The sequence below is a fragment of the Dicentrarchus labrax genome, unplaced genomic scaffold (genome assembly GCF_905237075.1).
Source record: "Dicentrarchus labrax unplaced genomic scaffold, dlabrax2021, whole genome shotgun sequence".
NCBI classification, from domain to species: Eukaryota; Metazoa; Chordata; class Actinopteri; family Moronidae; genus Dicentrarchus; species Dicentrarchus labrax.
This window is the reverse complement of record NW_026136712.1, coordinates 20,381,964-20,405,631: the sequence shown is the minus strand read 5'-3', so window position 1 is coordinate 20,405,631 and position 23,668 is coordinate 20,381,964. Positions and strand designations below refer to the sequence as shown.

General features: G+C 40.3%; 1 protein-coding gene across 1 annotated transcript; it reads right to left on the bottom strand.

Annotated features, from left to right (window-relative positions):
- Positions 1–92: 92 nt before the first annotated feature.
- tbx21 (T-box transcription factor 21) lies at positions 93–22,831 on the bottom strand. Its single transcript, XM_051418266.1, has 6 exons — positions 20,313–22,831; positions 10,056–10,210; positions 6,963–7,084; positions 6,639–6,797; positions 5,735–5,796; positions 93–5,405 (listed from the first exon to the last, which is right to left on the bottom strand). The coding sequence occupies exons 1-6, from the start codon at positions 20,858–20,860 to the stop codon at positions 4,586–4,588; spliced, it is 1,866 nt and encodes a 621-aa protein (XP_051274226.1). The 5' UTR covers positions 20,861–22,831; the 3' UTR covers positions 93–4,585.
- Positions 22,832–23,668: the final 837 nt, after the last annotated feature.

Below are 23,668 nucleotides of genomic sequence, written 5' to 3'. Positions count from 1 at the left end.
TAGTTTATTGTAACTGCACTTGACTGCAGATAAACGTGTCTAATATTTCAGATCAATAGCTACATTAAATAAAAGGAACACATCAAAACGGCCAGATTTAATCATTTGTAAGCTTTAATTTCATGAATAAAAAAACAACAATACAATACACAATTATGCCACCTTTAATAAATAACAGTTTTCCCCCCTTCAGAAATCTTCATCTCTCATTTGTTTATGAATTGCAATTTATAAGCTCTTAATGAAAGAGTCCAAAGGAGCTGTTGCCGCTCCTTCGACATAAACAGTGCACATGGATCACACGCAAAAAATAACATGCTTGTTGCTTGACCTTGTCTGGTCTCCCTTCTTCACTCCTCTATTTTCTATATCATACAGTGAAATCTCTGGAAATAACAGTTCTCCCAACACTCTTATTCTCTTACTGAGGGGAAATGTGCATTCAAGGGAAACACAGACTCATGGGAAATGGAGGTATTAGAGGTTTAACATCAGGGATTGGCTGATTGCAATGGCTGAGATATCCAGCAGGGGTCGTTCCTGAGGTGTCTGAAATCATTTTTCTGCTGCTGTTTAACGTGAGATCTTTGCCCCCATGCAGGCGCAGGATCACTGAGCGGACCACGTAACAAACCACAGCACATAAAATAAATAACTGACATCGTCCACAGGCCACATAAAACTTTGTCATCATTGTTTTTGCAATGCCATCATTAATTATAAACTGATTTACCATCTAGTAATTGCACTTGAAACCAGAATTGTCCATTGTACACCTTCATTAAGGTACATTAAGAATCATAACTCTTTTTCCTCTGACAGATGTCAAAGTGAACATTAAATAATACATCTTTTGGAAATGTTACACGAGCAACATACATACTTTTTTCATCAGTTAACCATACGATATATCCATTCTGCATAAAATTAACACTTCATTAACACTTTATTATTTAAATGTTCAGGTAAAGGACTGAGCTGTTAGACAGTTTGTCCCTTTGCATCAACATCATTAAGACCATTTTGTCAAGTGCTGAAAAAAAGAGATTTTACATTTATATGCATCATGTTTGTGATTGTCTTTAAGTTCAGCGCTTGTATAAAATCCAATTAGCTCATAAAAGAGCTTCAATTTTGTGTCGACATGTGAAACCTTAATAAGGCAAACAGGGCCGTAGCCCTGGCTCTGTCCAAGGGCGTCAAAACCTGCTTACCAGCACCTCAAAGCTCATAAATTAACACATTATATCCTGTTTGTTGAATCTGTACAAAAACTGAAGTGTAAAAACAACAATTTGTGCTTTTATGAAGTTTTATGTGCAGGAGTATTTGTTCACAAGCTTGGCTAGCCATTTCCCCCTGCTTCAAGTCTTTATGCTAAGCTACGCTAACGGTCTCTTCGCTTTAGATGACAGCAGTCTCCTCATCAATATCAATGACGTCTTGTTATTTGCACTTTAATAGCTTAAAACTCATAGCATAGTAAATATACATTAGTATATACAGTATAGAGAGCTGGTGCTGTTTTCATCAGCTCATTTTGGCCTCTTTGAGAGTACAAATTTATAAAATAAAATTAAAAAATGTAAGTAATTTTATCTCTCCCTCAGAAAAGACTTAAGTGACCCTGCACTGCACTGAGCCTGTCTGTCGCCCCCAGGGTTGTCTGAGGCCATTAGCACACCTGGTGAGGAATGAGGAGCAGACCTCTGATCAGCGCCGACTGCAGCCTCACTCTTCATTTCTGTCACCAGGCCGGGAGCCGGGCCTCTGTCAACCACTGTCACAACATGATAGGCCCGAAGACTAGGGGGGAAATTCTGTGTCTGTCTGGTCACTTTGTGCTTCCTGTTTATCGTGACAGTGCCTCGTCTGTTTTTACCTGCAGGTGCGTGTGTAGCCGCTCTGAATGACCCACTTTGTACACGTCTGTTGTCAGTTGCTCTGCTGCTACTGTACGGGAAGTGTTTGGGAAAACCTGCAGAGCCCACAGCAAAAGAAGGATGCAGAATTAGGGAGTCCCATACGTCTTTTCTGTAATTGAATCAAACAAGATTAAGATGTTGCAGAGCTAAAGCCACAGTGGGAAATTGACTTTCATTGAATGTAGTCTAATCTGAATACTGTAATGTGGTCAACATGTTTTAAGCTGTCACTCTTCCCTCTGCCAATACTGTTTTCCAGTTACGTCGTTATCGATGCTGGTATTGATCGCAGGCTTTATTTGTGTGTGGTGACAGGAGCGTTTTCACATCGACTGATTGTAGCAAGGGGCTGGGCCTTCATTATAATGAGGCCTTTTTCACTCTATCAAAGCAGGTGGTTTCCAGCTGACCTTGTTCACGTCTGGTGCTAAAGTGTACAAATAATTTATATCACTTATTCACGTCTTTAAATTTCCTGAAAGCCAACGCAGTAGGAGGAGATGAGCTTTATCTTAAACAGCATTTTCCAGTGACAAACTGGTGTGACTAATGAATGTTTTTAACACACATTGCTCTGCATCCACTTCAAGACACATACTGAATATCCCCATATTTATCAACGGGTGACATCTCAAGTACGAGTCACATGACTTGGACTCTAAACACAAATTTGCTGACTTTAAACTTGACAAAAATTTTTAAAAATTGCAATGTGTGTTACAGAACAAATTATGGCTTGTTTAGGACTTAAAACTCAAACTTTAGGACTTCGGACCAGAGTGCAAAGGCTTACTATGACTTGGTCTCACCTCTGCTTTATCAGAACTGCATGTCGGATGGTCGAACAACTTTGGAAAACCCCCACACATTTCCAGTGGTGGATGAAGGGGGGGGGGGGGCGTCTGACAGATTCTGCAACTTTCCTAAAACCGACAACCTGACATTCACACCCACCGCACACTGTGATTACCCAGCTGTGATCTCTCTCTAGCGCTCTCTTCTTTTTTTAAAATCTTGTCACAACTTTTTTTTTGTTGTTGTCACTTTTCATATGAACACTTTGAGTGTTCCAGGAAAAACTGTTTAAAAACGTGTGCCCTTATTCTTATATTTAAACCTTTCTTTTCCCTCTTTACGACGATCACCTTTCAGTGTGTGTGAACAGTTTTCCATTTCTGACGAGGTCGGACAGCACGTTGCACAAACTGGTTCTTTCCAACACTAACTCTGCTGTGGAGAGGTCAAAGGTCATCGACCAGGAGTCAGTGTGCAGTCGGAGAAAGATTCACATCTTGATACCAGAAGCCATCTTTGAACAAAGACAGCATCTCACCCCATGTATGACCAAGTTCCACACTGTTAGGTCACCTGATAACAACCACGTCATCGCCATGACAACTAAACTCCATCCACTGAAGAGGGCCACTAGAGGCTGGAAATGTTGAGAATTTTGATTATGGATTAATCTGCTGATGATCAAATGTTGCATATTCATTTTACTAACATGTATAACAAATAAAGGCAACAAATCCTCACATGTGAAATGCTGAAAAAATTACTAAAACTAGTCTAAAGTTTTTTTTTGTCTAATCGTTGTGTCTCAAATCATACAATTCTGTTTTAGTACTTTAGTTAAGTGTTAGTGAGGTTATGAATATGTGTGGATCATCAGAGACCAAAAAACATTTCAATTTTTATCAAATTAACCTACATGTTAACTCTGTATTTTAGTCATGTAGTGCAAAGATCTAATCACACTACATTGCAAACATATAAAGATTTGATGATGTGGCTTTACCCTACAAGTGCAAATTGTAATCTCATATCAAAATTCTTAGTAACATGACTGAAAGCTTTTCTGTGTTAATTCCATCAATCTCTCTTTACGACAGTGAGATATGTTGTCTACAGCTGTAAGGACTTTCTATTTCTGCTGTGGTTGCTGTTTTACTCAAACACACAAACAGAAAAGGTTGTCCTAGCTGGGTTTAGTTAGATTACTCCAGAACATGTGCTTGCTAAGCCATCTTAACCTCCTGACATTACTTCACTCTGGCCTCCGCACTCAGACAGCCTGCAATGCTCCTCTGCCGCCACCAGTGGGAGCTACACTAAATGTATTGGCCCGGATTGGTGAGAATGCGGTGTGTGAAATGTAATTTCTTCTCAGAATTATCAGGGGAAATGAACGTGAGCATATTGTGAGACTAAGTGTGAATGGCTGAGGGTGAGAAGGAAGAGACGAAGACGGAGACAAGACAGAGCCAAAGAGACAGAGAGAGTGTTTGATGCAGTAAGAACAGACAATCCCTGCAGGCGTCTGTCAGCAAGCAGATATGCAGATCATTTTTTCCCCCCCCAAATCTCCAGATGTTTCAAAGGCTTAAGTCACAGGTCTCTTTGTCTGTTTGGTGTTTATGTGACTCTAGGGCACTGTCCCAGTCACATCCACTTCTGTTCAACACTAACTTTGACAGTAACCTTGAAAGTTCCTCCTGTAATCAGTTGACACTTTGAGAGGAGACTTTATGGACTGTGTGGACTGACGTGACAGTAGATGAGGCTGCAGCAAAAACGGAGACTGTTCCACCTGGCTGGACCGTGTCCATGTGGGCCGTGTGGGAAGACGCCGGGAGACGCTGTGGCGATGTGTGAGGTCTTCAGTGGGTGTAATAGCCATAGTAGTCTGCATCACTGTTGCTGTCCTTCTCGCAGACCTCACCACTGCGCGGAGGCGGGGAGTTTTCCGTGCTAGATGTGTAAGGCGACACCCTCCTCTTCTTGTTGTCCCCCACGCCGCCCTCATACAGGCCTGAGTCAGCCGAGGCCGCTGATTTCACAGAGGGAGGTTCGAGCCAGGGGTCGTCTCCCGCCACCTCCACAGTGTCTTTGGGTTTGTCCTGCAGCAGGGGCGGCTGCAGAGGCTCTAGGAGCGAGGGAGGGTGCAGCCTGGGGTTGCCAGGTGACGTGGAAGAAGATGATGAGGACGAAGAGGACGACATGGGTCTAAACCAGCCCAGACTGGGGCCAGGCTTACTCGGGTGGCTGAGGTACTGAGGGGTGGGTCGGCTGGTGGTCCAGCCCGCTGAGGTGGCTCCTGATACAGACACGCTAGTAGATGCAAAGGGATGGTCTGGGTAGTAGCTGAGGGCATGGTGAGCGGATGTCTGCAATGGGAAGGGCTTGTAGAAGCCGTTTCCGGAGAAGTCACCCTCATAGGAGGAAGTGAAGTCAAGCCGGTTGGGGGCCACGCCCTGCTGAGGGGGAAGGTACCAGCGGCTGTGGGGACCAGGGCTGGAGGACGGGTCCTTGTGCTGCTGGCCCATACCGATAGGCTCGCGGCCGTAGAAGCGGCTCTGGGGCAGGGGGCTCATGTACTGCTCTGGGAGGTAGCCTTGGGGGTAGCAGCTCCCTGGCAGCAGCTGCTGGCTCTCTGTGGGGGAGGGGGTGAGGCGATCAGAGTCGGGAGGAGCGTACAGCCTAGGCAGGAGGAAGGAGGAGGGGAAGAGAAGAGAGTGTGAGAAGAGAAAAAAAAAGAAGGTGTTATTTCCTGCCCAAACCTCAAACTATCTATCAAACATCTCACAGCCCCTCACACCCTTTCACTGCAGCATGCTCGAGCAGCCAGTAATTGCATCTATTACAATATATGAGCACATACCAGCACATATAAGTACCAGCAATGATTCAGTCTCGCATTTCATGGTCAGCCAATGCAAGTGAAGACTGTGCAAGTGCTGTCTCCCTAAAAAACAGATTTACAGTTGTTCTCTCTTTACAAACATATATTTTTTTAATAGATTACTTACGTGTCGTAATTGTCGCGGAAACCTTTAGCGAAGGGGTTATGGTCTATTTTCAGCTGAGTGATCTGTGTAAGGAATAGGAGGAGGGCAATGAGAGAATGTAGGCATAGGAAAAAGAGAAGGAGTGAGCAACCACCAAGAGAAACAAGAGAGCAGAAAGAGAGGAGGCCACTGACTAATAATTAATGAGGATAATATGCAATTTCTGCTCTTGTTGGAAAGAATTTTGAAACAGAAAGTTGGCAACACACACACACACACACACACACACACACACACACACACACACACACACACACACACACACACACACACACATATATAGGGATGGAATAAACATACAAACAGGGAGAGTGTATCTTGCTATGGAATACAGTAACTCTAACACAATGTATTTGAACAGCTGTTAAAGATCTACTATATACGGCACATAGTGGGGAGGACTGAGCCACAGTACTCAGTTCAGCTGAGGTCAGGTGACTCTTAGTTGAACTTAACTACTGTATCGTAATGCTGTGCTTACACTTACAGTGGGAATGTAAATTAGTGCGTGTGAATCTTAGATGCACGCATGCATTAACCAAGGCTTTTTATATGAAACATGGCTCTGACATGAATCATTGAACTCTAGACCTCATTAAGATGCTGTCATAAGAGGTGTTGTTATGGTGCTGGGCCTCATTGTGCAAAGGTTACACTAAATAAGCGTTTAAATGAAATCAAATAAAGTAACAGATCCCTACTTTTTAGTCCAAAATGTGAGAAAAATACGGACTTCAACACATAATTTATAATTTCTTCTCAGTAAGATTTGATTAAAAATAAGAAAACAGAGCTGAGGTTGACCATAATTGACACTTGATGCCATATTTATCATTTCATTCCTCCTGTGATTGATGTGACTTACATCAGCGTTCTGATAAGCAGTGACAGCGATGAACTGAGTCTCCGGGAAGATGAACGTCTGAGTTTTGGATGAAAGGAAGGGATCCTCAGTGCCGTCCTCTTTAACCTCCACGATGTGAAGACGAGGCTGGTACTTATGGAGCGACTGGAGCACGATCATCTGGAGAGAACCACACAGGAAATATGACAGATGAGAGAGAGAATAAAGGTCTTTGGATGGATTGAACCTGGAGATGTTCTTAAAGCTTAATAAATAATCTTAAAACACATATGCAGACATGCACACATGGACGTTTTAGACAGAGAACAGGAAAAGGAACAGTACCTGTGCCACGTTATTGGTGCTCCCCTTGTTGTTGGTGAGCTTGAGTTTGCTGAAAGACACTTCTTGTCTCATCCAGTGAGCTCCTGTGTTTGGGGAGTCGGGATGCATGTACATCCTGTTGCCTGTAAGTACAAAATCACACCATGAGCAACATGTTGTTTACAATTTTGGTCACTTTAAGAAGCATAAATCTAACATCAGGCATATCTGCAAACCTGCGTGTTTATTTGGATGTTATAGATGCAATCAGAGTGCAGTTGGATGAATTTGGTGTTGATATTAACACATGTTTATCAAATGTTTTGGTGAAAAAGAGAGATAAGGAGCTAGCTTTTAACTGCCCCTTTTCCTACATTTATTGCAATAAAAACTTTTTTTTTTGCAGCTGTCTCTTCACAGTGCAAGCAGCATCGACAGCTATAGATATTGTTGATGTTACTGGCTGCTGATATTTAAAAAAAATATATGTGGGAGGGTGAGAAGCTACTGCATATAATAATTTTCCATCATATTTTACCTGGAAACATATGCTTGGTCACTATTTTCTGCTAATGGGGACAATATTGTTTTAATGACTTATATTTGATGCATTCTTATTGCAGGATACAATCTCAGCACCCTGATTTTTCACAGTGTTACCACAATGACCTGCTAACCTTCTGTGAGCACACCACATAAGTGCAATATTAAATCTAATTGAGCAAAGTTGTCACCACAATTTCCACAACTGTAGCACATCAGCAGTCACCTTTCCACAACACCTGGCACATGTGTGACAACACCTTGCAGTTTCTCTCATTTATATAATTGTGGTTAGACTATCATCAATCACACACAAAATGTCATATTGGTTGAGTTGCTATTGTTTTTTTACTGAGGTGTGAACAGGAAGAAATGGAGTACAAGACAGGGATGGGAACAGAAGTGAGAACCAAATTCATGTTCTTTTAAGGACAGCAAACTGGAAATAAAGATAGAAATGTCAAATCCAATGTAAATCCAATATTTCTGTCCATCAATCCAAACAACTCCTTGTAGATAAAAGTGAGTGGTTGAATATAACACTGATATATAACAGTATATGAAGGGAAGGGTGCATTTGGTGACCAGTTATGATGTAATCCATCAAAGTGCTCTGTAAATATAATGGAAATGAATAAATAAAATCAACTATTTACATTTTTTTAGATATTAGATAGTGTAAGGGGATTCAAAAATAATAAAACAATCAAAACGGTGCAAAAATAATGATTACTGGCAATAGAATTGGTTTATAAATGGCTTATTTAGTTCAAGAAATAGGAGTATCCAACTCGTAAAGTACAGTTCAGTGTAGCTAAAAAAACCCAAATCACCAAAATTGGAGATAATGTGGTTTTCATAGGACAGCAGCCATGTGGTGGTTGAAACTGCAGTTGAAACTATTTCGAAATTTCTGTACTGCAAGTCTTTGTTACTAATTGACAAACACAGGGATACCAGTCGGTATACCAATAAGCTAATACTGATTTATCAGTCTAGTTCTAGCTGAAAGCTGATTCTTCATCATACACCATCAACCAAAGTCAACCTTATGAGATGAAGCAGATAACAAAAGACTTTTTAAAGAGGTGGAGTCCTGTAATGCCACATCCTACACTCTCATACTTACATGCCCTACATTTTCTGATAATAATAGATCCCCACCTTCTTATTTTACACCCACGTGCATAATTAATTCCTCCTTTCCCATTTTTCTGTATATTTGTGCAATATATTTGGCTCCTTTGAAATTTGAAAACATAAAAAATTATATAAAATAACAAAAATGTAAAAGTTTAAACAAACCTAAAACAAATATAAATATTGTGTTTGATCAAGCTAATAAAGCAGGTGACACCTTCTTAAGCTTTTTCATTAAACTTCCTACCCAATCAAACTGAATCATTTCTGTTTTGTTCTCACCACCTGCAGAATGAGGCTGCTGATTTCAACAACAGCAAAAGCAACATCAAAATGTCCACAGAAACCTCTCAGGCTACTTGTGCATCATGATGCACTCTTGGTTTCCCTACTGTATGCATGTAGGTTTGCTACAATATTGCTAAATAAACCACTTCCTCAAAATCGTCCATGTTGCATGCACTGAGCTAAACCTTCCAGCTAATTGATTAACCAGAGTTCATACGATCACGTATTTTGTGTCAGAAGTTGTTGTTGGAAGCCCCAAAAAGAAATGTGAGCATGCATTTATCCCTCATTTATGGTTTCTGCTGCAGGTAAGTGTCAGATTTAACAACACGTTACAATTTGGGTGAAGTTTCCTGTAAAAGATTGAGAAATAATTTGCGCAACTTTGCACATATACGGCTCCAAACTGCAGGGACGGGTGGCCGAAAAACAATCAGAATTAAATTCAAGTAATATGATGTTAGTAAACTGCAAACTGCATGCATGTCAAGGGACACCAAAAGGACAAAAGAAAGACCTGCTGTCGGTGAGTAGGAGATACTTTTCAGGTGTAGAAAAAGTACTGTGTCACCAGTTATGCATTTCATTTTTCTAAATACACTTAAATTATGAACAAGTAAAAGAACCCATCATGCAGGATGGCCCATTTCAAAACCAGTAAACAGTATATGATATTATTGGATCTAATTACTGATGCATGAATGTGCTAATCATTTTAATGTTGCAGCTGGTAAAGGTGGAACTAGTTTTAACTATACTGCTGAGTGGATTTATCTATAAAAGTAAATAATTAATGTGTTGATCATATTTAAATAAAATGTAGTGCAGTAAAAAGTACAAGTAAAAGTATTATAATTTTACTCGAACATGTAATGTAGCATAAAAATGGAATAACTCAAGTTTAGTACAAGTACTTAAGTACAGTACTTGAGTAAACATGTATCTGCCCTCTTATCTTTATATAAACAATATGGTTACATTTAGTTTAGTTTAATACTTTAAGGTAATTTCACACTCTCACTTTAGTAATGTTTAAATGTATTTGAATTCTCTGATAGTGGAAATGTTTCCAATCATAAAGACGGCAACCACATAAAAAGACATTTCTTTGTGTTTCATTATGTGGCATGATGTGAAATATACCTGGCATGTTACCCTCCGCTTTCCCACACTGGACCCACTTGCCGCCCTGGTACCTCCAGTGGTGCTGATCAGCCAGGACCACGTCCACGTAGACGTTATAGTGGGCAGACGGATCCAGAACACTGATGTTGAAGCTCAGGAAGGGGAACATCCTCCTGGATAAACACACAGGGAAAGACGAGATTAATCACTGTGAACATATATCTTTATTTTTGGATCTTATAGCTGACATTTGCATGCCTTGACATTTTTAGATTAATGTTTGTGTCAAAAAAATACAATTAAAGTTGGCAGTTGTTAAACTTTGGTTTAAATGAACAAAATAAAAAAATGTGAATATATCTGGACAAAATTTCTCTTGACAAGTGCCAGCAGAAAAATAACAAATGCTCAAAGTGGATATAAAATGCATGTACGACTACTTCCAGGAGGATTTGACCTACTGAGATTGTGCAGTATCTTCTACTGGCATGAAGTATTATTGATGAACATAGGGACTGCAGACTTCTGCCTTGAAAGACAAGCAATGATGAAAGAAATCCAGAGTGCACTAACAAATTATGCAAAGCCAAAGCAATCTATAGTGTCAAATGGTATATTTGTAAGAAAAGTACGCACAAAGAATACATTTATAAGAAAGAATCCATCAGTGCTCTTTCAGGGCAATAGTGTGTGGAACTAAGGCAGGGAGGTGATTCCCATTAGGACCTTGTGACCTCTTCCTGTTTGCCTCTGCTTCACCAGAAGAAGAATCAAGAGTAGGAGTAATGCATGAGAGGTTGAGAGGGACGAGTGTATGTGAATATTTAATGCTGATGTTAATAAAAGATGCCCCAGAAGCTGTTCCTGATTGCTGGAGCTTTACATGATGAACTTATTTGGATCACAGAGGGCTTCAGTGAGACGAGGTGATCAGGAGGTCAGGGCGTCCCCGGGCGCCACGGCCCAGGGACGGTCAAACCAAGAGCAGGAGACGCACACAAATATAAGACACGGACACCAAATGCACACACCACATATATGACAGACAGACACTTCTGACAGTCCACAGTGACATCTTCATGTATAAACTAAACATCCAGAGTGCATGTAATGTTGACAGAGATGCACTTACTGTCTCAGGATAAATAATCCTGCAGAGAAGTTCCCATGTTACAATATACAGAGCAAAGCAACAGTAAACACGTCATCACGTGAATTTTTACAATCGTGACTCATATTTGTCACCTTGTTTGCATGGTTTTTCTTTATGCATCATCTTGCAGTAGTTTGACATTTTGGAAACAAGATGAGAAGAATGTGTGTGATTATGTCTGTACAGTGAACATGAAGCTACAGCTAGAAACCAGTTAGCTTAGCTCTGAATAAAGACTGGAAGCAGAAGTGATCTGGCTTTGTACAAAGGTAAACAAGACACAGAGTCTACCAGCAGCTCTGTGAGGTTGTACTTTGGCACAGTGGTGCTTTGAGCTAAATGCTAACATCGGTATGCTGAAATGCTCACAGTGAAACATGCAGATGTTTGGCAGGTTTTTATCATGTTCATATCTGTGTTGCATGTTAGCATGCAAACATTTGCTTTAGTACTTAAAGCCTCCAGGGAAGGCGACCTGTAGATATTCTAAGGTAGCGAAAACACAACAATTCTTATTTTCGGGTGATTATAAACTAGTGAAAACTAAAAATGTCAACCTCTTGGAGGAGCTAGAGTCACAGGATCACCAAAGTCAGTATGATTTAATGTTCTGGAGCATGAATGTTTATATAAAATCCAATAGTTACTGAGTTGTCTGGACCGAAGTGGTCGACTGACTGACATTACCATCCCATGATAGCAGCATGTTATATCTTGTTTGTTTAATCACCACAAAAACTGAAGTGTGAACAAGTGGTGGTTGTGTGTGTGTGTGTGTGTGTGTGTGTGGGGGGGGGGGTTACTGCACGTGTGCTCAGCCAGAACCAGGGTAGCTGTTTCTCTCTGCTATGCTAAGCTAGACTTACTGTCTCCTAGCTGTAGCTTAATTTGTCACAGAACTTATTCTATAAATAAAAAAACCCTCCACGGTTTCTAAAGGCCAATAAATGACCGACTGGATGAGGACTGATTCATTCACTTAACTCAGTCTATGCTCTTGTATATGCATCTGCACGGCAGTCTGGGTCTATATGAGGTCAGCAGTGTGTAGTTGGTGTTAATAAATGAGGGCAACATGTTTGGCATTTGGCCCAGCTGTTTTACACTGGCTAACAGCACCTGAGGCTATGGAGCATTTGTAATGACGATGCCCTCCATCCCTTTGATTTGTTCAATGTGAAAAGTGAGTGCTATTTCAAATTAGACGTCCTGCCTGGAGTACCGTCTGCAGCACAGCCCCATGTTTTCAAATTCAAGTTGAATAAAAGGATGTTGTTAAAGGGAACCGAATGAGGGCCTTGCCTAAAAATGTTTTTTGTTTCAGGGCAAATGAATTTTAAAGAGATTAGTAGTATGAAAGTGTTTGCTGTTTTTATAGAGTGCATGGCTTAAATTAGTCATTATAAGTGTGCAAAGACTGTACACAAAAAAGAAGAAAAACTTCCTTTTCAGAAACGCCTTCTTCTTTCTTTTCTAAAACGTTTTGGTGTGGGTGGAACAAATAGATAAGATCTAAAGTCTACAGTGTTTGATCACAGCTATAATTACATTATAGTTGACAACGCTCTGGGTCAAAAACAAGAGCTAAACTTATAATTCAGTCTGAAACTTATAAAGTGTGTCCACAAAAGACCACTGTGGTCAACATGTCAGCGCTGCCGTTAAAGTAAACTACAAAAAACTCTACTATCTCGTCTCGTCCGGATGGAAATTTATCTCATTTAAATTCAGTGTGTCCTCCCTGAAGCAGTTCGGCCATTTAGTGGTGTAAAAGCAAGTGAGGTGTGTAAAGAGCCGATGCGATCTGTTAGCAGGCTAACCTGGAGGGCTCTGTCATTGTGTGTGTTGCCTCGATCTGTCTTCATGTTTAAACAGCACAAAGGGCCAATTAAAAATATATTTCTCTAACAAAATGAAGTCATGAATAAGTCAGGATACCTGGTATTATAAACGGTTCATTCTTTATTTCTTAACGAGAGCACATGGTGAGTCTGAGTATCAAACCTCTGTGCCGACTGAAGTACGTCCGTAGTATCAAAAACTGTCACGTATAGAAAGTTGGTATTGATTGTTGGAACAGATTCTTCTTTTATTTACTTCCTGATTTAAATAAAAAGTTTGCCAATTCTTGACTACTTTATTTAGGGTAATGCTCCTTTACTGCTGATGTGTTTAGACAACATTTGAAGGATGATGCAGGTAATTTTTTTTATTTTTTTTAATGTTAACAAATCCCACGACAAGAACAAAACTAACAGTGACTAACAAGTATTGTGTGTGTATCCAAAGCCTGGGATCTTCTTCCTCTGTGCCATAGAGCTCCATTGTTGTCCCAAACACTATTAAAAATACAACAGTGAGCCACACTGTTACACATGACATGTTCCTTCATTACCATGAACACACACACTTGTAGTTTATTCAGACTCAGTCACACACGCACCATCCTGCTGCTCCAAATACTCACTAATGCACCAAATGTGGATTAATCCGCTGCTGGAAATAGTCCCAAACAAATCTGTTTACTCCTGTTTTAAAAGATATAGCCACGACACACAATACCCAGCCTGACACGACCTAAATGCACCAAGATATTAATGCTGCAATATTTTAAAAACACTCATCTTTACCACTATATCTTTGGTTTGAATTGAAGAAATGTTACCATATGTTTGAACTTTGCATGATTTCTTTGAATGTGTATTGCGCATTCTCCTAAAGAAGCTCCACAAGTCAGACTTTTCAAGAATTTATGTAAAAAAAACGTTAAACATATATGCTGGATTGTGTCTTTAAATGACGGCGTTTTATGCTTGTGGACTGAGCACACACACGTACAGTCACACACTCTTTTTACCCTTCAGTGGTAAGACAAAACCCTGCCATGAGCGGTCCCAGTTGGGTCTTTCTGGCTACATGGTGAGTCCAGTTTAACAATCAATCATAGTTCTCTGTGAAACAAAATCATGGCAGCAGCTCTTTAGTGGCTTGCAAAGAACAGGTGATAGGTCTCTTCTTCCACTGCAGAGTCTAATACAAGTGAAAACAGAAACTGTGCTGTTCAGCATATGAATGGATCAACCCACCTACACTGTGTGAGAGTAATCTAGAAAGTAGATGAGTAGTTGCCCCAGTGATATTGTCGATTCACTTATACTAGAGCCTTTTATAGGAAATCAGAACTTGGCAAGAGGGGGAAACCATAGAAAACACAACACAGAGGGGTATTTTCATGAGGAGGCGGCAGTCATGCTTTTTGTACAGAGTTCACCGAGAAAAGCTGAAAAACACAAAACACGTTAGTGTGCATGTATGGGCAGTGTGGTGGCGGTGTGGTAATGGAGCGTACAGTGGTTATGCTGATTTTTGACTACAGTTTGACACATTTTTTATCTTTCTGCCACAAATAAAACAGCTTTTGTTGCATTTTAGAAAATGCATTTGCTGTGCAGTGATACATGCACTTGCTTGGACACCAGGGGAATCAAACCTGCAGCTCTACAGTTACCATACAGACTCCCTAACCAACCTGCCAGTGTGCCAGTCTGATTCACTGGAAACTTGACAGTAATGACAAACGGCTGGTGCTCCCTCAGCCTGATCCAGGTGTATACGCACATGAATACTCATAACTGTATTTTTTCTTCTGACAAAATACCATAGAAACAGATGAGTGTGGTGAACCAGTAATACAGAGACAGTACTGCTGGTGGTGACATTTAAAAAAATCAAAATAAACTGTGTGGATGTTGGGGAGAGATGAAGAAAGGGGTGGGGGTTGGGTAGACAGAGGGCGCGGGAGGGGAAACCGCGGGGGGGAAACGGAGGTTAGAGAAAGGGAAAAGGAAAGAGCAGAGGGTGGAGTGAAGGGAGGGAGGGGTGGAGGGTTTGTCCTGGGGATGCAAGGCAGAGGCTTGAGAAGAGAAAAGGAACTGGATATTCACCAGGGAGAGGACTTTTCTACATGAGTGCACCAACTGATTCATCCGGACAGGAGTTCAGGTCCAGTTTTTGTCACCGTGCGTACGCTTGATCATCTGTGACGAAAACATGCCAGTCTACAGCTGCTGCCGGACACAAGCACTCTTTAACACAGGCACTCCTGCTTCTGACTTATTGCAGAGGAATTCAGTGACTAGACGTGTTGAAATTTCAATATTTTAGTGCAGCATGTCATATAATAAATGATAAAGCTATTTTTTTTCCCTCTCTCGATACTTCCCTGCACTGCCTGTGTCACCTCAAGGTCATTTGTTTTATAATCGAGATGTAAATCTTTAAAAATATGTTGCAAATATATTGTTATATCTTTAAAAAAAGCCTGAGTAAAAGCTGGGCACTGTAGTTTTGTAGTTCTGTTATTAAAACAGGAGATAACAGTTCATTTGTTGGGGACTATTTTCAGCGGTTTAATACACATTTGTTTGTCTAGTAGTGGGTATTTCCGGACAGCAGGTGTTTGTGGGATTGAGTCAAAATAAACTACAGTGCGTGTGTGTGCTCATTTAAATAAAGGATTGTGTCAGCCAGTGCAAGAGTGTGGCTCACTGATGTGTTTTTAATGGCAACAATGGAGCTCTATGATCAATTCTTTTTTTTTTTTTTGGTCTTTTCATGGAATTTGTTGACAAAAGGTAAATAAATAACCTCATATGTGAAGAAACAGGCTTCATATTCGGTATCTAGTAAATCACACGACAAATTAGTAGTGTATTTATTTAGTTCTCTCGGCCTTGAGTTTTTATTAACCCCAAAGAATAACGACATTGAAAGCAGCGGGGTTTGGCCTGTGGCTCAAAACGTGGTGGACTTCACCACTCAGTTATTAGAAGAGGATATTTACTCAGTAAGAGGAAGCACTTGTTTAGCTATCTGAAAATATTGGCACTTGATGTTTCTGCGAAAAGCTGCATATGCACACATAAACAGCTGAACAGGAAGTGACAAGTCATACTGTTAAAACCTTGAAATAGTCCCACTTCTGCTTTCAGAAAGAGAGCAAGAGAATTAATACACTTCCAAACATTCATCCCCAAACATCTTGCAGTGTTTGTGATAAGAAATGTAATTGTCAAATTGGTTCTTTGACGTGATTAATGAGGTTTTTGCTGTATGGCATTGTACTGAAAATGTCTGCAGCCAGGCACGACCGAGAGGGCACCCACTCGAATTTCCTTGGTGATGTGAAGTGATCATTTCCTACTACTTTGGAAAGAAACTTGATTATTCACTGAGTATAAATGTAGAGTTTACTTACTCCTACTTTGTAGGACTTAACTTAGAAGCTGCAGTGCATTTACAAATACTACATTCTTATAATTATGTACTAATAAATATAATAAAAGTGATAATATATGTTGTAGAAGTTGCCACCTTTTTACAAATGTAGCAAATGTAGAAACTTAAATGGTATTATGATGTTATGGTTAGATGCTTTTCTGCTAACTCAATCTTCAGCTACTCATAGCGGCACTTTGTAATAAGTAGCAACCATTCTTGGGAGTAAAATAAATCAAAGGATTATTTCCTCCCTAAAAAACTACCGGACCACAGATTGATACATGTTACAGTTTGGAGTCAGTGGAGCAGAGAGAGCACATGAGCATGATTCCTCTGAAGTTTAGATCTGCATTATTTCCCTGAAAGATGTTTGTATGTTAGTCACTCTTATTCTCCTTCTCAGAACACACACTGTACTGTACTGTACGGTCAATCAGACATTCATTAGCATTAATTGTGACTTATCCATTGTTTATAAATCTTTGATGCTTCGAGTACAGGCACATTTCAGGTTGATGATATACGATTAATTCTAAATGTGTATTTATATTAAATCAATTAATATTCAGTTGTTATTTCCATAAGAAAAAACTCCCTTTAAATGATTGTGCTTCTTGGAAACCAAGGTAGGGAAAGGTTTGTTCTCTTGACTCATATCTAAACTCACCCAGGTGTAGGATCAAGACATTGGTCAAACAAATGAAGGAGGAAAAAAAAAGCTTCACTTTCTCTTTTCGCTTTTAGTCACCTGATTCTTTTTTAACTATATCAGAAAAACCCATTGTTTTGCATCTTACTGCTTTTTTTGTCTTGATTCATTTGGATGACAGAAAACTACGCTATGTTTATGTCGAACCTCGACTCTCCACTGCGTGCAGACTCGATGAACTCTGCCTTAATGCAGACACAGGATGAGCAGGGCCTGAAATGTTATCAACCAGTGTGGTGGTCTGAATTTAGCTCATGAGAAGTGCAGATGAATTCGCCCCCCCTCCCCTCCCTTTGCTACAACCCATGAAAATGTCTCTAGATTTTCAAAGCCCAGGTGTGGTACATGAGCCAAACTTCTGAGAGATCTGTCAGGCTGTACACCGGGCGTCTAGTGCAGGCTGAAGAAAGTAGAAAAAAAAAAGAGAATCTAGTCTTTTACTTCCTGAACTTCAAAGGTGCCTCACCTTCTCAGCGTGGCCATCTGAAGACTCAGTGGTGTTTGACCCTTCTCTATACTTTTCTCTAGAGTTTCTTTCACCCTTTCTCTTATAGATACCAGGGTTTTGATTAACATTGCAGACCCGCAGACTTCTTTATGAAATCACAGCAAAATTATTGTGGGAGCCAGAAGCCGAGATGAAAATTTAAGAAGGCTATCGCCTCTGATATTGAAAAACCATCCTATTTTTTTTTTGGGTTCCTCAGCTCGACACCTCCAGAATCTTGCAGGAGTTTTTTTTATAAAGTCTGTGTTTATTTGGACTCTTCATAACTTACTGTGCTAGATACTGGGGGGGGGTTAAGATACCAGGGTGAGAACATTTTCAATTGCCAGGATTTGAAATTTTCGTAACATGAGGTTTGTGGTTTTGCACAACATGAAAAATTGCTTTTAGTCTCATGTGGAAGGATAACACCTCCGTGCTCATTCCACCGACCGTTTTTTGTTATTGCGGGTCATATTTACACTTTTGTGCAGAAAAATCTAGCAAGTGTGTGTGTGTGTGTGTGTGTGTGTGTGTGTGTGTGTGTGTGTGTGTGTGTGTTTGTGTGTGTGTGTTTGAGTGTTTCCTTTTCTTTTGCTGCAGTTTAAACAATGTGTTTTAAATTAAAACTATATATAATAGGTATTTTAATTACATGACCTGATAGATAATAGCTACTGACCACAGTGTGGGTTTCTAGAGGGGAATCTGCCAGGATTGGTATTGTCAAATGACAGAAGGAACACACACACACACACACACACACACACACACACACACACACACACACACACACACAATATCTGAAATTGGCTCTGCTTTCTTAATGTTTTCACAAAATCCACATACTATAAAATGTCTAATAAATGTCCTTTAATAATCTCTAAATAATCCATATAATGCAGTATAAGGTGAAGTATGGAAACACAGCATTTTGCATTTTTTTGTATTAGGAAAAAAGAAAAAGTTTACAAGAAATCATCTCAAGAAACTACTTCAAAGATTATTTTCTGACTTCAAAAACCTGCACTCAGAATAGTTCTGACAGCAGGTGTACTTACAGCAGTCAACCAGAAAGTAAAGAAACCATGCAGGTCAAAGGGGAATAATTTACAAGACTGTAAATTGCAGCTAGCAACTTAAAATCCATCACCTACAAAACTGTGAATCTTCCTGCTTTCAAAAGCCAGAAAAACACCAAAAATGTGTCAAAACAACAACAAAAGTGAGTTTAAGAAAAAAAATCGAATTTAATTTCAAGTCACTTTTAATAAGAAAATGTGTTTAAGCTGACAGAGTGGAGTCAGTGGAAATATCAGTGTCTTATTATGTGACAGCGCACTTGTCTGGTGTGCACAGATCCGAGCCATGAGAAACCTATGGCCTCAAACCTTCTGTCAAACAAAACCGGCGCATATTAGTGAATTAATCCTCATCGACGTGGCTGCATCTTAATGCTCGGTGACCCATCAGAGGGGCCCGGCAGCACCATGTCCCCCCCCCCCCCCCCCACCACCACCACCAACAACCCTCTCTCAGGTCAGGAGCCGCAGAAACGCGTTATGTTCTTTTTTTTAAAATCTCAATTTCACTCTTTTAGTTTCTGCAGCCGCCTACTCGAGATATCGCGCTGAGGTTTATTTATCAAAAAAGTTTCTCACTTTATCACCTCTCCGTTAAAAAAAAAAGTAATCTCTGTCTGAGCAGAGATAAGATAACTTCTTAAAGGATTTGATTTGTTACTGATCTGATTTTGAGCCTTTTAATAATTACAATCGCAGGAGGGAAGAGTTTGTTTTCCACATTTTTCTTTGCAGAGAATAACAGGATTTATCTGGCACTGCCTCCTAGAAGTAAGAAGTTATAATGAGGTGACATTAGAGGTCAAGCAGAGGTGTCAAAATGTATTCCAGCAACTCTACATGCAACTTATATTTTTTCTTCTGCCTAAAGCAAATTTAGATTTATTTATTTATTTCATTGATTTATTTTTACTAAATCACACGACTGAGAGAATAGCTCTTATAAAGATGCTCCTTGAATCAAGTGTTGTTTATTCTACAGCACCATCCTTGAGATGCATTTCAGATTATAGATAATAGATTATCCACTCATGCTTCATACTTCAGGCTCTAATTATGACTCAGCTCTGCTCGGATTTGCACGAAAGCAGCGAAGTGATAAATCGACTTATGGTAAACATGGAGTTCAGAGGTCATTCTCATCTTTCTCCAAAAAGACTCAACGCTGCGAACACCTCTGTCACCTGACCAGTGATGTGATGTGTGTAGTAAACAGGAGCTACAAGACGGTAAACTCTGGCCTCCAATCGGTGATAACACTAAAAGGCAGCATGACAAGGCTGCAAGGTGTTATTTATTTACTCAGGAGAGAAAAAACAACAACTGTCTTTTATGTTAAATTATAGGAAGTTAGTGTGATGTAGTGGTTATCTGCCCACCATTAAAGGAAGACTGGTAGTGAGAAATGAGAAAGTGTGTAAAACCAAAGAAGAGCGGTGGGTAATTTGCAAATTCTTTCACTTCTTCTCGGCTAAAATCTGAGCACAAATACAAGCAACCGGCTCCATCAGATTTTATTAGTGTGGAAAAAATAAGAGAGAGTCGTTGGACTTGTCAGTCTTACCTCCCCTGTTTGGTGATTATCATCTCGGTTTGGAACTTGTGGAACTTGGCCCATAGCGGGTAGTTATTGAGCAGAGCCTGAGTCTTCCCGCACACCTGTAGCCCAGGTAAAGGGTAGAGAGGCGGCCGCTGGTAGCCGTGCTGAAAGCTCGCAGGGTAATTCTCCGGAGCAGGAGAGTACAAGTCTTTACTGCCTGCAGGAAACCCGTCTCCTGCCGTCGGGATGTAACCCTGCCCGGCTCCACTTCTTGGAGGCGACCGCACGCCGCCGTACGGGCAACTGCTGAGGGTCTGTGCGTAAAACCTGCCGGGCTGCGCTCCGTACCCTCCCATCGCCTGGTCCGAGTGGTACGGCAGAGCCAGAGGGTCCTGCCCGCTTTGAACAGAGTCTGGGTAGTAAAACCTCGCGTCCTGAATCCCCATTTTAAACTCGGCTAGATCCTTGCCGCCGCGGTGGAGGTGACTGCTGATGTCGGTGTTCTTTCCGAAAGTTTGCGTTTCAGTCCCATTCAACATGCTGAGGTAGAGGTTGCCACCTATGCCGCCCATTTGCAGCCCCGCTCCCGGTCTGTGCGTAATGTCATAAGGCTCCACTCCAGCGTCCAGTTGAGTAAGAGCATGTACAATAAAAAAAAAAAATAAAAAATCACAAAACAGCACAGTCTGGATTGTTATCCTCACTTATTACTCACAGCGCACTGACATGCCACAAACTTTACAATACTCGTCTCGGTCGCTCACAGCCTATAATTTAAAACCTCACACGGACTCATTAGACTATTTATATATAAACTTTTTTTTTGCCCGAGTGGGTGATTGTCTTGTCTTTTTTGACGCGTGGAGTCGCTACAAGTGACTCAAACACATGCTCAGTTTTCTAACCTATGATATATACATTTTGTAAAGTGGTCATATTGTGGAGGTGTGTCTGATGCAGAGGCAGGACGTGATAGGCTCCGGATATGAGAGGAGCCATCCCCTCATCAGAGAGTAACACAAATTACACACGCTGCCCTCTGCAAAAAAAAAAAAAGGACTATGATTGCTTTAGAAGGACTAAAGACTAAAATATAAAAATATACACATTACAGTGCATTTTAAAAAAAACATAAACATAAATAAAAGCAACAAACTATACATTTACAATTAAATGCCACAAACTCTCCAGTGGGAATATTTTTTGCGCATTTTCGTTAAAGTATGATCTGCTCACATGAATAATTAATGTTATTATGATATTCTGTTTTTATAGCCAGATGTTTTTTTATGATGAGTTAGTGAAGTGAGCTGCAAGAAGAGGGAATTAAAACTAAAGACAAATCAATTGCTTGAATCCCCTCATTAATTAGGCCAATGATTTAACTATAGTTCTTTAATTTTGACAAAGCATCAATAATTCAAATATTTTGTGTTTTGTACAGTAAATTCACCTCGTAATTTAACTATAAATTGAACATTGCGCTATAATTTAATATATTTCCGATCAGATGATTCTTTAAATGTAATTTTTAAGAAGATTTATTAATTACGACTGTTTTTCCCCCGCTAAATGACTCCTCTTTGTCTTATAGTCCGTCCTAAAAAAAACATTGTTTGACACCTTTTTTTCTGAAGTTAAAACTTGTTCGATGACAAAATAACGATTTGTTCTTATTAAGTCACAAAATAAATCAAAACATCGTCACATTTTCCATGTCGCAGGGTGTTTTGAGAGATTTCCACTGAAATAAAGCAGTTTTTCACGTGTTTGTAATAGACAGTTGACAGGTTGGATCATCAACACCATTTTATTTTCATTTTCCATTTGATTCATGAAAGGCTTAACAAAAAAGTCCGTTAATGTCTTTATTAAGCTATAGTTGTTATTATGTCATCAAATTAATCCAAAATAACATAAATGTTAATTATAAATATCTTTTTAGGAAATAAACCTCAAACTTTTCTAAAATTAATTTGTAACAAGATGAAATCCAATTAACTCTTTACACATTTCTTGCCTTCTTTTATTTGTTAATGATGACCAACTTAAAGACTTTATGCACCCTCATGTAGATAGCCTATAGTGTTAATGCAATACTACAATAAAATAACATGCTTCTATACAGAAAAATCAATGACATATGTTCCTTTAAATAATGGAGTTTCTTTATGAGAGGTCGGGACCTGTTTCCCTGAACAGTGGAGTTGCTGCAGTAGCTGGATGACCGCAGTCGTAACAGATATGAGAAGAAGACCCGGGTTGAAAAAATACCAGAATTTTCCTTTAAGGCTTGAAATGCTCTGACTCCTAGCACAGGCCTGTATCAGGCCAAGAATAGACCCTTTTCACGGCAGACATTTTGACTTGTCAAAGCAGGAAAAGTACAGTAACATATAATAACGTTAACGATGCCTCTATTCCATGAAGTGTCCCAGTAAGACATGTCAGGAAAGCTCATCTAATACAGCCTTCATCAGTGTTATTAATCCCACATGTATGTTTTCTAACCCTAACCTTAACTGTCTGCTGTTAAAAGTGTCTATATTTGTGTCTTAGTGTTGTAAATTCAAACAGTTTGGCACAGTGTAGGCTTAGTTTGCTTGGTGTGCAGTTGTGGCACACAGAACACCTCCGAAAGAATCAGGTAGGGTTTCATTCCCAGTCAAATATGCAAAATTAACTTTCACAAACGTTTTTTTGTGCTGTCATACAGTAACTAACCAATCCCACATGATTTGGTCCACGTCTAGATGAAACAGAAAGTGTGGCTGTCACGCAGCAGCGCTCTCTGCTCTTTAAGACCTTTTAGTAGCATGTTTGGCCGTCACAGGTCAGCCAGCCTGGACAGAGAATCAGCTTCATAAACACAGTTGAAAGAGATAACCCTGGGGTATCAGCAGCTGCATGGGTGACCACACACACACACACACACACACACACACACACACACACACACACACACACACACACGTACATTAATAGATGAAAGCCCCCCAGTGCAGGTATGACACAGTTATCCCCCTTGACACTGCCACTGCTCTAATCCCACTTCCTGTGTCTCTCCTAGCAAGGTGAGCTCATAAGGGCACACGCTGAAGTCATCAGTGTTGACACGGGTGGCGAGAGGGCCTCAGTGTGAGCGACACCACGGACGCCACGGCCAGCCAGGCGTGTCCACCCCACCCCCACCTCCCCCCTCCGGCTTCCTTTTCCTCTGCTCCCCCTGCTTCCGGCGAAAGCCCCGGGCCATCACCTTGTGAAGCACAATCAGCTTTCATTTTCTCCTGGAAGTGTTATTAGCAGGTCAGCTGGCTCTCGTGCATGAGGCAAAGCACGCAGGAAACCGCAGGTATTCTGAACAGGATAAAGCTTTTCTA